General features: G+C 39.5%; 1 protein-coding gene across 4 annotated transcripts in view; it reads right to left on the bottom strand.

Moving 5' to 3' along the window:
- The window catches only part of BEGAIN (brain enriched guanylate kinase associated), a gene marked incomplete at both ends in the record, with an annotated part of 163,278 nt that overhangs the window by 116,470 nt on the left and 33,537 nt on the right, over positions 1–13,271 (bottom strand). The window contains one exon of one of the 4 annotated variants that reach the window (XM_082316905.1): positions 324–383. The exons of the other annotated variants lie outside the window; for them this stretch is intronic. Coding sequence (XP_082173031.1) covers positions 324–383 — 60 coding nt within the window. Of the gene's footprint in view, positions 1–323; positions 384–13,271 lie in introns of those variants that run through there. 4 annotated transcript variants of the gene reach the window in all.

Below are 13,271 nucleotides of genomic sequence, written 5' to 3'. Positions count from 1 at the left end.
GGAGCAAGTGAATGAAAGAAAACATTCACTCTGCAGATTTATGCATAGTTAAGGCTTTCCAAATGGTTTTCGACAAGTGTCTACAAAGCGACGGTAAGCGAACCCCACATCTGCATTAGCCGAAAATAACATTGACAGATGAACTGGGGAATAATGCAGCACGCTGCAGGAGCACTGTATACCCACGAGCCATGGGCAACAGAATGACTCAGTTGTAGCGCTGAGGCAGAAAATGGGGAGGAAAAAAAAAAAAGCAAGCAGCAGCAAGTAACAGGTTACTGTGCCTCCTGGGTTTCAGAGGAAAAGTTGAAATGCGGTGCTACCCTCTGCACGGTGGGCATGGCAGCAGTGCTCTGCTGCCTGGGAAATGACAGTGACTTCATCACACGTGAATTTTGAGTTCAATTCATCATCTTTCACAGAGCCCAACAGATGGAAGGGACACAAGCTTGCCTCCTTAGTGGGAGTTTCGAGTAATCAAATTACTTTCCTCAAGTAATATGCTATCTTGACAATTAGCATCTGAATACACGGAGGCTTTTCGTTAACCCTTTCACTGCTGCTTACCCGGGCTGTAGCTTAAACTCCAGTAACTCCTCAGGTCCCTCTCCCTGCCGCTGCAGCCAGGCTCCCATTAACCCTTTGACAGCGGCTCGGCGCTCCTGTAGCCCTGAATCTTTACATCCCGGCAGAGCTGTAGGTGATAATTTCATTAATCTGCCTGGTTTCTTTTTACCATACAGATGCTGTAAATCCCTGCTTATCTATAGCATGGAGACTCATTAATCTCTCTGGCATTACTTAATCAAAAGCATAGTCTTGTTAACCCTTTGGTTTCCTTTTCATCATTATCTCGCGTAGATCCTTAATAGCTGCTTCCATTTCATTTTATCACAACACTGGCACAGAACCTCATCAATCTTCCTAGTCCCGCTTTATTGTAACTAAGGAATGAGCACTCGGAGCAATCCTGCAATCTCCAGAGCCAGATAAATCCCAGCATCACAGAATGTCTTACTTATACTGAAGGCATTGCCCATTAATCATGAACACTTTAAACCTTATTGATTAATGGCTAACAATCATATTTGGGTATGAAATAAATTAAAGATTAAAAATAGGGAAATGTAAATTTAATCACTTAACCAGCAGGAAATTTGTCAAACTGCCTAATAAAACATCCCAAATGACAAATTGTTGGTTCTTCACTGGGTCACTCATCTTCCCTTCTTCTCATTTACTTTTGATTTGCCCATTAGATAAGTTGTCAGTCAGGCTGGTGTTTGCATGATAATTTCTGATGACACACATTAAGGATTTTAGGCATTCACCATAACTTGGTACGCAAGAAGCCAGCTGCAGGAAAAGCCCTCCTCAGCTTCCCAGTAATGGATGTAATACATGTCTTATGTGGTCCCTGCATGTCTGTTGGAAGCACAGGGTTGCCCATGATAAATCCCAGATTTTGAGATTAAAAATCTAACCTAGGGACCCATAATTGCTTTCTCTAATTTATACCTATCCACTGAATCCATGTATATTCTGTAGTATGCGGGAAATGGTTTGAATGTTACTGACTAGAAAATGAACCACAGGGGCTTTCTCCCTGGGCATGGGAAGCTACTGGCAGCCCCATGGGCTTGCCAGTTTGGTTTTCCAGACATGAACTCTCAAAAACTGCCCTAATCATCATTTTCCTGTCATGCTGGGGAGACTGGACATAGTTTTCTCCACGGCCACTCACAATTGCTTTGCCTTGAACTGTGGGAGTCACCCATGAAGAGAGAGTACTTAGAATATCTGATTTCAGTGCTGCTATTATGGCAATATCTACAGACATAAGGGGAAGCTGCCTGCCCTTGCTTTTGCCTAGTGCTTTGAATATTGCTGTACTCATGGGGTCAGGGTGGGAGTTGTTTTGTGTGATTAAAGCGCAGGATGGAGAAGAGAAGCTGTAGGCTGGCTTTCTGGCTATACTCATCTGTGAATGCAGGTGAGTCATTGGCTGCCAATCCCGACAGGAAATTAGTGGGGAAAAAACGCACAGCAAATGCCTGACACCAAAACAAACCAGAAAACTAAACCAAGCTGCAATTACTTTCATATGAACTATTCACCACCTTCTTTTTTTTCTCTCTCTCTTTTTTTTTTTTTTTTTTTTTTTTATGGTAGGGCTTTTCTTTTACCTCCTCGCAGCAAAAGCTGCTTGTTTTGTGTAACATGGCCAGTTTTCCTTTGGACCATCGAGGATGTTCTCCTCTGCCTTTTCCTGACAGCCTGTGCAGAGAAGAGAGGGCTCCTCTCTGATGTGGGAGCAATGGGTTCAGCTCAATTCTCCTCGAGGAGGATGCTCTGACCCAGGTCACAGCCCTTTCTGGGCTGTGGCACTGCAACACTCCCTTATTTCTTTTGATGGGGATCCACTTCTAGTAAATAAATAGGAGCACATGAAAGGACTAGAGCCTGCGTGTTTTTCAAGGGAATGCCCTAGCTTTCAGCCTAGAGAGTCAAATGAGCACATAGGAACTTGAGATGTTGAAAACAGGGACAGAAGCATCTGCAGAAATGTAGCTTTCATCCCAAGCAGTTTATTTTTTCAGATAATTGTGTTTCTTAGGGAGGTCCTTTTTTCATCCTTTTCTTTCTGCTCTTTTCTTCTTCTTCCTCTTCTTCTTCCTTTTTTATTTTTTCTTCACTTCTTCTTTCCCCCAAAAAAGCCTTAGCAACTCAAAATTATTTTAAAAGTCTGTGGTTTTCTGAAACAGCTCTGTTTTCACAAGGTGACATTTTTACTAGGGCAAAATTGCTGTTTCCTAGCCAGATCCCTGCCATTGATATAGCCTGTGGAAGTTTAGAGGTTACATCATCCTCCCACTGCTCTCTCTGAAGGCTCCTATCTGAAATATCCTACTGAACAGATTTTAAAATATATTTTGAACAGCTCTGAATTGGCCACTTTTAGGACCAGTCTTGTCCTGAAAGTCTTGTGGAGCCTATTTCAAGCAGAAAGCCTGAAGTAAAGGTTGGTATAAGAATGTCCTTTATGGTGTCATTCATAAGTTGCTGTTTGCTAGTGGGCTGATTCATTTCAAGTGCTTCTTGATGCCTGAACTGAGCAGTGTGATTGAAGCTGTGTGATTTTTTTTTTTAATAAAATATTTTTAAGTTCAGTAATTACCTTTAATTACAGAAATATGAGATGTGATTTAAACACCTGTTTTTTTTTAAATAATATTAATGCAGTGTGACTAAAGAATTTATTTAATCAGCCTAAAAGTAACAACTTTTGCTTTTAACAAAAAGGTTGTTCTCAATAATTCAATATCCTACATTTCCATTGACAGTTTCCTACTTAAACTACTGAGACTGGTTTGAAGATTCTCCTATTTACAGAAGTACTTGCTGTGGCAACTTTGCCTAGAAGCACTTTCAGGCAATGCCGGAAAGTACTGGTAGAAACTTGACTTGTTTCTAAGTATTTGAAGAAAACAAGTGTAAAACACAGAACAAGTGTCAAGACTCTCCTTTTGTGGAAGTGCTGAGCATTTAAAAGTCCGTTTTGGAGCAGGTATTCAAAAGGCAAATCAGTTGTCTTTTTTTTTTTTTTTTAAATCACCTCCTCCCCCCCCCCGCCCCCCCCCCCCCCCCCCTTATTCTAGATTGCAAGTTGATATTCTTTGATATTCTCTGAGAACAAAGTGATTCGCTGGCTTGAATGAAAGCAGGGATGCTGTTAATGGAAACCCCAGGAAGTTTTACTGTGGTTTTTTTTCACTTTAGAATATGGTTACTGTTTTTCAGACAGCATGACAACCTCTGAGTTGTTTTCAAGTCAGCAGAGCGAATGAAAAACACTGTGATCCCCTAATTTTTTATCTCCCCATGTTTGATTAATGAGTCAAACAATCTCAAGACCATGGCAGAACATTCTTAGTCTTTGACATATATAAAACTTAATATAGTGATCCAATTCTTTGATTTTTTGTTATATGATCGGTGTCTATAGTGTTGATTATTGAACCAAGACATTTTTAAATAAAACAAAAAGTCATCCTGATAGTCTGTCTATGATTGTATTCAATTCACATAGTGACTGCACTGGTAAAATACTGTGTTTGTTTTATTTCCTTTATTGTATTATCACTTTCTGAAGGATGAGCAGTCATGAGATTTCAGATCTTCCAGATGTCTGATGAAATTTCCTTCCTCTAAGACCTTGAGGTCAATTTTTCTCCTTCTGCATCTTCCCAATGTAGGTGTGAAAAAGGAGGAATACCCTGGAGATGACATCTTTTTCTTTTTAAAAATTATTTATTTTTCCTTATTATTCATTGTTTTCTTGGAAAGAGATGTTTCATTTTAGAGGGAGGGACAAGATCCAGAGCCTGGCTCAGTGCTCATTGGTCTTCCCGTTGAGTTCAGTGGGCTTTGGATTGGCATGTTGGCTAGTTACTACCAAATGTATGAGCAAAGAAAGAGTAGCATGAAGTTACTGCCGCTCATTTAGTCTGCCTGTTATTACTCTATTAGTATTGTGGGAGTTGCTTTTATTTCTGTGGTGAGGAAAGCTGTAAATGAGAGTTCACTCACAACTAAAGTTGTCTGGACTTCTGGCACATTTGTAAACTGCCACATGTCTTCAATCACAATTATTTCACTTCAGCATTTCTTTTGTGCTTGCAATTGCACTAAAATTTTATTGATAGGAACCACTGTCGCTGTTTACCTTTTTTTTCCTATAGGGTACAAGAGTCAAAGGTTTGATTTAATAAAATTTACAGACTACATAATTTGATAGGATCAATCTTTAATTAGACTCTTAATCAATTTTTAGAGATTTCTTTGTATAGACTTTAAAGTACCACTCAAGTGATGCCTGAAGAAAGACTAAAATTTAATCTATAGAAACTTTAATAGAGCTGGACGAAGTGTCCAGTTGCATTTGATTTGGCTTCATGTATTGAATGTATCTAATAGATGTTTACAAAAGAAGAATCTTTCTGTAAAACTCTTGCCTGAAATTGTCATGGAGATACAAAGAAAATTGAGTCCAGTTCTCCACAGTTGCCACTGTAACAGATATTCTGTTCAGAAAGCACCTCTTCCAAGCATACCTCCACACCATGGGCCATAAAACACCTCCACTATTCTCGGACCATCTGTAGACAGTAAATATATAAAAGGTGAAGAGGCTTAACACTGAGGGAAGAAGGCAGAAGAGGTCAAGACTAACATCCTATATCCCTGCAATACTAAGGAACTTGTTGGGACCACTGGACATTTTCCCTTGGAAAGAGGAACATCACACATACTAGACAGAATGGGAAGGTTTCATTAAGCTGTGGGGTTTTTGCATGTCTGACCTGAGGAAAAGCATCTGTCAACCAGTTTAGACATAAGCAACCATGAGTAAGACATACCAAATCTCTCAACACCACCAAGAGTAGCAGTGTACCTTCCCAGCATTCCCTCCCTATCTGGGACCAACTTCTGACGCTTTTTAGGGTGAAAGAAGAAATCTTCCACAGAAAAATTAGGTGATAAATAGAAGCCCAGATGTTTGGGACTAACTGCATACAACAAAGATATGGCATAAATAGACGCAACTCAGTTAAGAAATAGATAAATTGTCCTTTTAATTCTTAGAGCAGATGACTAAGTTCAACACCCAAAATTTGCACACCACACCTGAATGTGCATCTCCAGATCACCCCTACTCTGTGATGCAATGTCCATAAGGCTGCTGGGCTCCATCTTGAAAGACTTAGATTTTTTTTTTTTTTTCCCCCGTGTGTTTCTGAACACTGCTAAACTGATTGAAATCAGAGGGTGACTCTAACCATGTAAAATTTTGTATGGCCAGTTTATCTGTGTTTGATCTTGTACCAATTTTATGTTTAAAGCTTATTAATCCCACCCTGTTTTTAAATTCCCATATGCATTTATGAAGAGATGTCCTATTTGAGAGGGAAAACAAGGCATGATTCTTTGACTGCTCTCAGAAGATTATACTCCTTTCCCTCAGTCATTTCAGTATCCCTTCTCTGGATCTATTCCAAATTAACTTAAATCTGATTTGAAAGTGGGTGATCAGAGCTGTATATCATGTGCAAAACACCTTGGCAGTACCTTGTATAATAATATGAATGCTTCATTGACTCTAAAGAAAATATATCTGAAGTGCATCTTAGGCTTGTCTCAGATTTACCGTGGTTCTGTCACATTGGAGGCTCATAGCTGTTTTACAGTCTAACAGCACACCTAGATCTCCATTTCTTTGCTGCCTCCAAATGATGAGTTCCACAGCATGAAGTCTTTATTGGGATGTCTTTGTGTTAAATTTCATCCTGTTTCCATTATTCTGCTTATAAATAAAACAGTCCTTATATGAGCTTCCTAATTGTTGTCAATACCTCCAAATGCCTTTATCATTTAGGCAAACCTGTTTATTGACTCAAAGTCACTAACAAGTGTTTGTAACAAGATGTGTCCAAAAACCTCTTCCAAAGTTCCAATAACCTCTTCCCAACCCAACAGACTTCCTTTTTAACATGCTACTTTTTTTTAAATACAATTTTCATTCAGGTTAATAATCTTGAATCACTCTCCATTATATCAGTTTTAGACAGTAATTCTCAGCTGAGCGCTTTATGAACTGCTTCATGCAAAACTAGGTAGATCAGGACATGTTCCTTGAGTATGAAATAGGTTCTGTTAACAAAAAGTTACTTTTGCTAAAACTGTTGTGTTTTATGCTTGCGCTTAATGTGTCAATTGATCAGGATTTTGGGTGGGCGATTACCACCGGATTTCTGGTATCACCAGGGTGAATAGGCTCAGTTTGATTCTGCCTTAATTATGGTAGTTTCTGTTAAACCTTCCTCATTTTTAATCAGATATCCTACAGTTATTCCTATGTTCACTATCATTCTTACTGAAAGATGAGGGAAAGTATCCCTTTAATAACTGGACCACTGAACTTCTGTCTGACCTTCAGCATACACTAGGTCTTCCTTCTTTTTCTCTCTTTCTGTCTGTATGGTTGAAGATCTTTTCAGCACTAGTCTTTTAAAAATCCTTAGCAAGGTCCAACCTCACTGAAATTTTGGCTGAAAGAGACTAGGGAATAACCCCAACAAAAATAAGACAAAAAGAAGTCTTGGGCATTTTTCTCACTACGGGCCTTTAAGTACTCCGCGGCGCATACTGCATGTGTGAACAAGTATCAAATAACCACAAATTAAATTGAAACTATAACCTACAGGCTTCTCTTTCGCATGCTTGGGAAAACATAGCGTTCTCAAGCTGTTTTATTTCCTAATATTTTAGGATCTTTGTTTTGCTTCCTTAGTTTCATTTTCACTCTGTAAAGTCTCAGAGCCAGATTCCCAACAGGGGTAAATTAGCAGAGCTCCAGTGAAGTCAAGCCTTGCTGATTTATACCACTAGAGGGTCTGCTCTTAAATGGCTCTTTTGGTGAGTCAAGCTGATTTCTGTCATACTCAGTACTCTCAGCTAGCATGAAATGCCATAGTCCCTCTCAAAAAACAGTCCCAAAAGAACCCACACCTCTTCTAAATGTCGCTTGGCAAAGCATCCAGTGAAACCTGAACAAAGACTGTAGAAAACAGGAGGCTTCCTGCCTTAAAATGACAGCTAAGACTCCACTTGATTTGTTCAGTATGCTTTTTCTCAATCAGATTATTTGAACCTGTGCATGTAATTAATGTGATTAAAGTGCTTATTTGTATTAAAATAGTCCTTGTAGCCATCAGCAGAGATGAGGATCCATGGTGCTAGGAGCTGTATAAACTCACACGAAGACAAAAGCCTTTCCCAGACAATCTGACCAGCTAAAATAGAGACAGATACGTGCAGCAGTTTTGTTTCCTTTATGATGCAGAGACACGGCATCACTTTTGTCTTGTGAGAATCAATTGAACAACTATGTTTTCTTTATAGTTGTTCAGCATCATATGATGCCATAGAATTACAAAAGGTTAAAATAGTGAGGTGAAGCCACACTGCTTGTCCAACTGACCCTCTGTACACTTCATTTACAGCTAGCTTGACTCCAGTGTGACCCCACCAGCTACAATATAACTGTAAATATTGAAAGTGAGTGGAGACTGAGGAGCCAGAGGAAAATGCAATCTAATTGACTAACTGGAGTCTGTCTCTCTCAAACTAATACATGGCACTACTGACTGCACATTGCCAGTATACTTATGTGGGTGTCTATATTACAGACATTGGTAACTGTAATTACAGGCATTACATTAAAGTATTTAGCCACAGCAGTTGCCATTTAAAAAGCTCCTGTTTGTCGATAGATAACATAAAGTGGTATCTGAGATGGCCAGAAGTAACTGCAATATCCTGGATCACTGACTCCTGACTTGTTAAGGATGGTCATGTACTGCGTGGGACCAAAGCCTGGGTCATCATGAGCCAGGGTGGCATATGAATTCTAACATAGCTGATCTTATGCACTTCTGTGTTTGCATCTTTATATCTCTACATATGTCTCTACATACTGGAGATGTTTTGTTCGTGAATGTTGGCGATGGGAAGTGGGAGAGAGAGATGAGAGGGGGAGCAGAACTGCAAAATTCCTACGTCCTACACTTGTAGAGCTCTATTTGTTACAAAACATGCATTTTCTGCTCTAACTACATCTACATCTATCTAGGTGATAGGAGTAATCACCTGTGGTCCTGTTAAACAAAGCTTCACCTTTTATTTTTCTTATTGTGGTCACTAGCTTTGTGCCCTGTTTTCAGCACCACTCCTAAAGGAAGGGTTCAGAGGGAGGCAACCAGAGAGCTGAGAGAGAGAGAGGAAAACTCTTCCTAGCAAAAAACAAGACTGAAATGATTAAAGATAATTGTCTTCAAGCAGGGAAGACATAGCTGTAAAGATAAAGGAAATCAACCATTTTCCATGTTCAGTGTGGATTGAATAGGAAATAATGGGTTCAAAGTGAAGCCAAAAGATTTAGGGAAAATGTTAGGGGGAATATTTTAATCACAGGGACAGTTATGTACTGAGGGGGTTTTCCATAATAGCTGTGGGGTGTCCCATAAAGTTTGGAAGGATTTACATACATCTTTCCTGTCTTGGGTTGGGAGGACAGACTGGACAGCTTTCATGGTCCTTTCTGACTCTTCTGACTATGACTGCTCCCCCACAAAGAAAGGACAATGTAAACCAGTGCAAACATTTCCTCCAACAAACAGAATTTGCTCTCTGCTTTACTGCCTTCAACATAAGTCAGTTCTTGAGGCACCAGTGCTTCCCTGGGACCCATGGGCTGGGGAGCTGAGTGAGTCTCTTAAAAATAGGACATTTGTGTTCATGCTTTTATCACTTATGAACTTGTCTGTGGACAGGGAATAGTAAAATAAACAAGGTGCAGAGATATACGCAGACAATGTCACAGATTTTCCTTGAAACGAAAGCCAAACTTCAAAGCTTTCACTTCTCCTGTCACACAGCACTGGTGGAAAACAATATCTGTTTATTGATTCACCTTATTTTTTATCCTCTTTCCAACCAATGTGTGTGGTGCTTCAAAGTCATATCTGTGGGGCTATATCTGTTTCTGGAACAACGGGTATTCCAGACAATAAAAAGCCATGGCCTATGATAGATCATTTGGATTTGTGCCTGTAATTGTTTAAGAAGAGAACTTTACTTAAGCAATAAAAGAATGAGGCCAGAGAATAATGTTAAGGAGATCTTTGATCTTCCTCCTTCAAACCAGTCTCTCTCTTCACCAAAGGAATAAGATCTTCCTAAAAATATTATGGAAGAGATAAAAAAAAATCTCCCCAAACCCACAGCAGACTAAAAAGGAATTAGGATGTTACTTGAATCAAAGGAACTGGTTCTAGTCACCACTTTGGCTTACGTGCCAGGAAAATCTAAGTATGGGGAAGAAAAGACAAGACCATAATCCTAGAAGTGCTGTTGATTGATGCTGGTTTTCTTTTTTATCAAAAGACACCTCATTGGTGTTACGGTGCATGCAAAATATGCATCTGTAAAACAAGCTTAAAAAGTTGCATGCCTGCATCCTTCACTGATAAAGTTATGAAGTGTTTTCTGCTGTCTACCTGGAGGTCAAGAGATGACAAGGGACCATTACATATTCATAATATATATCTATATAGCATGTAGATATATTTATTTGGATAACTCACTGGGACCATCAGGATGGTGAATATTAATTACCATCCAATTAATCTGTGAGATAAGATAGGGCTTAGAGAGGTGCCTATTTTACAAAGAGCTTGAGTTCCTTAAGGGACCCCCAAGGTCAGACGGTGATGTTAAAAGGTACTTGAACCTTACTGTCCCAAGACTTCAGGTAATTTGATAACTACTTAATCTACCTCTTTCTTTACCTCTTTTTAGGCAGGCTATGAAAGTAAGAAAAGCTCCTTTTGCTTGCTCTTCTCGATACTCCTGCGTAAGAGCCAACCAGGTTCTCACTCCAATATTGTCTAGTAAATAAGGTAAAATATTTCCTAAGCTGCAGTGATTTTGGTTTCTGCAAAGCCACAGTGTTACTGGTCTCTGTCAGCATTGCTGAGTCCAGTTCTGTCGTTGTAATAATTTTAAGTGTATGGTGACTTCTGTGCAGGACTTGGATGGTGTCTTAATTGCTACAGGGTCGTAGGAGGTCTCTTCTTTTTATATTCACTGTGTTGTGCATTAGCATTCTTCTCAGGGGTTCTTTTCTGTGAGTTTAAAGAAGTCTGTTCTTACTCCTACACAAAATGTGGAATTGTTCGTCTTTACTGTGGAGACATTAAATCAGACTCTGGAGATTCCTTTGTCGAAAAGGAAACTGTATTGTTAAAATTACATCTGGCTTTTGCACGTGTCACATTTCACAGGAGCATTGAGCCCGTATTATCTAGTGGCTTTGCTTGCAGTCTTTCTTCACACAGTGCTATTTTTAGATTTTCATCCTGTTGGAATTCAATAGTCTAGTTGTCAAGGCAAGCAACAGAAGATAGCTAAAGTTGAATTTGTCAATGATTCAGCTATGCTCGTTACTATTACTATATAATCTTACCATAGTGGGGGACAAATACCACATTCAGGACATATAATTGCATGGAACTGTCAGGTTTTAGATTGAAATTATAAAGTGCTTAAATATAATTACAGAATAGGTTTGAATCATTACAGAACAAGTAGAAGGTTATCAAAAGACTATGGGAAGCTGTAGTTTTCCTGAAAGGAATGGCAGTCCCCCACACTTTGACCTCAGCTAGGATTTTGCTCTTTTTCCCTCTCCCCTGCCCCGTATGTCCCCATGGGCACTTTCTTTCATATACCTTTACTGTCACATGAAGGAGAAAAGAGTTTGGCTGTGGTGTTAGATGAGGACAGTGAAGGATCAGATCAGAACATTATCCTGTCCTGGTGCATGATAAGAAATGAGGGCATTTGCAGTTAAACAGAATCAGGCTCAAAATCCATGAAAAGGCTGACTCCAGTGGGCTACGGATTGAGGTTTAATACTGTGACATTACACTGAGCAACTGAAAAGCCATGAATGAGAAAACAGACATAATTCTTCATAGGTGAATACCTTTGTAATGTATACCTATTTAAACAGTACTAAAGACAATGATCCAGCAAAGCACAAAACCCATATGCAGTTCTGATCGTGTTATTTCACTGAAAATAGTGTGCTCTTGTGCTTAGCCTAGCTCCTGGGTCATAAAGAATACAGAATTTTAAAGATCACCAAATTAAAGCCCTCAGTGACTTCGGAGATTCTTACTGTGCTCTCTGAGACACTGTAACAAAAATACTCTGATTTAGAAGATATCCCATATTTCCTTTAATGAAGTTAAAATTAGGAAATGCAGTCAATGTGGCATAAACTCCACAATGGCACCCCTGTCACTGGATGTATGTATCCTGGGATGTTTAGGTGTCCGGGAGACAAATGCTGTTGCTCTAAGTTGGGAGGCCCCAAAGATGCAGGGAGCTGCAGGTGGTAAAGGTGCTGGTTTGAGGCTTCTCAGGGTGCAAACCGTGTGCAGGAATGGAGAAGGCAGGCCTGGGGATGGCAAAACTCTCTCTCTGAACTGTCTGAAATGAGCTCAGTGCTTTCTATGCTGGCTGAAACCTGCCAGCACACTGAAACTAAGTTTCTAGATATCAGACACCCAAGGTATTATTGATTAAAAAAGGATTTAAGGGTGGCATATTACAGCTACAAGATAAAACACCTACTTGCAGAAATCCAACAACTCTTAAATTTTCCTGTTCTACAAATTTAAGGTTAAACCACAGTTTTTAAACAATAAGCCGTAAACTTTGGTTGTTTGAGTGCTGTCTGGCAGGAAAACCTGATTATTGCCAGTTTGCTCTTTGCAGTGTGGAAGATTTGCAGGACTGAAGCACCAGTCTCCTAGCAACCACAGATCCTCTAAGAATCTTCTCTTTGATAGTCCCTAAAATATGTTAATGCCACTAGATATTGCAAAATAAAACACTGGGACCCACACCTAAAGAAATGAGGAATTTTGATTTATATCTTCAGTGAAGACTAACAATGCACTAGTCTGCAATTGTAGCACAGTTCCGACAGTGACTCAACCCAGTTTGGGTTGCTAACCATTTTTGTTTTGTTTAATTAGATTCTCATTACTAAATCCCAATAGTGCAAATGCTTATACACATAACTGTGTACATGAGTAGTCCCAGTGAACTTTATGTGACTATTTATGTGTTTAATTACTTGCTGGACTAAAGATTTACTGTCTGAATTTTAGCAGACAATATTTTAAAGGCACTGTTTCTCTCTCTTCCCCTGGTTATCTACATGCATCTTATTAGGAGATTATTCTCTGACAATCTGTTATACATATGCTGAGAAATAGAGAATTTAAATCTTGAAAGCAAGTTCAAAGCTCACATTCTCATGGCAGGTTTTGATTCAGCAATTATGTTGTCCTCAGAGCATCCACAGAGTGCCTCACCCCTCCAAAGTGCAGTAAATCTTTCAGGGTGCAGCCCTGAGGGCAAGAGGGAAAGAAAAAAGGAGCAAGCGTGTTAATCAATTCAAATGCCTACTACCAGGGACAGCTGCAGTGGTGTGCCAAGAGACATCAAAAGGGCTACATAGATGTAATCCAGCCCAGGATGCAAGACTTTGCATTTAATGTAGAATCCCAAAGGATATATTCATGCTGCTGCATTGCTATTTTTAATGAATGAAGCAGGAAGGACCATAGTGCCAG

The sequence above is a fragment of the Platalea leucorodia genome (assembly GCF_965183815.1).
Source record: "Platalea leucorodia genome assembly, chromosome: 7".
In the NCBI taxonomy this organism is placed as follows: domain Eukaryota; kingdom Metazoa; phylum Chordata; class Aves; order Pelecaniformes; family Threskiornithidae; genus Platalea; species Platalea leucorodia.
The sequence above is the reverse complement of the archived record's forward strand: the minus strand, read 5'-3'. Positions and strand labels throughout refer to the sequence as shown.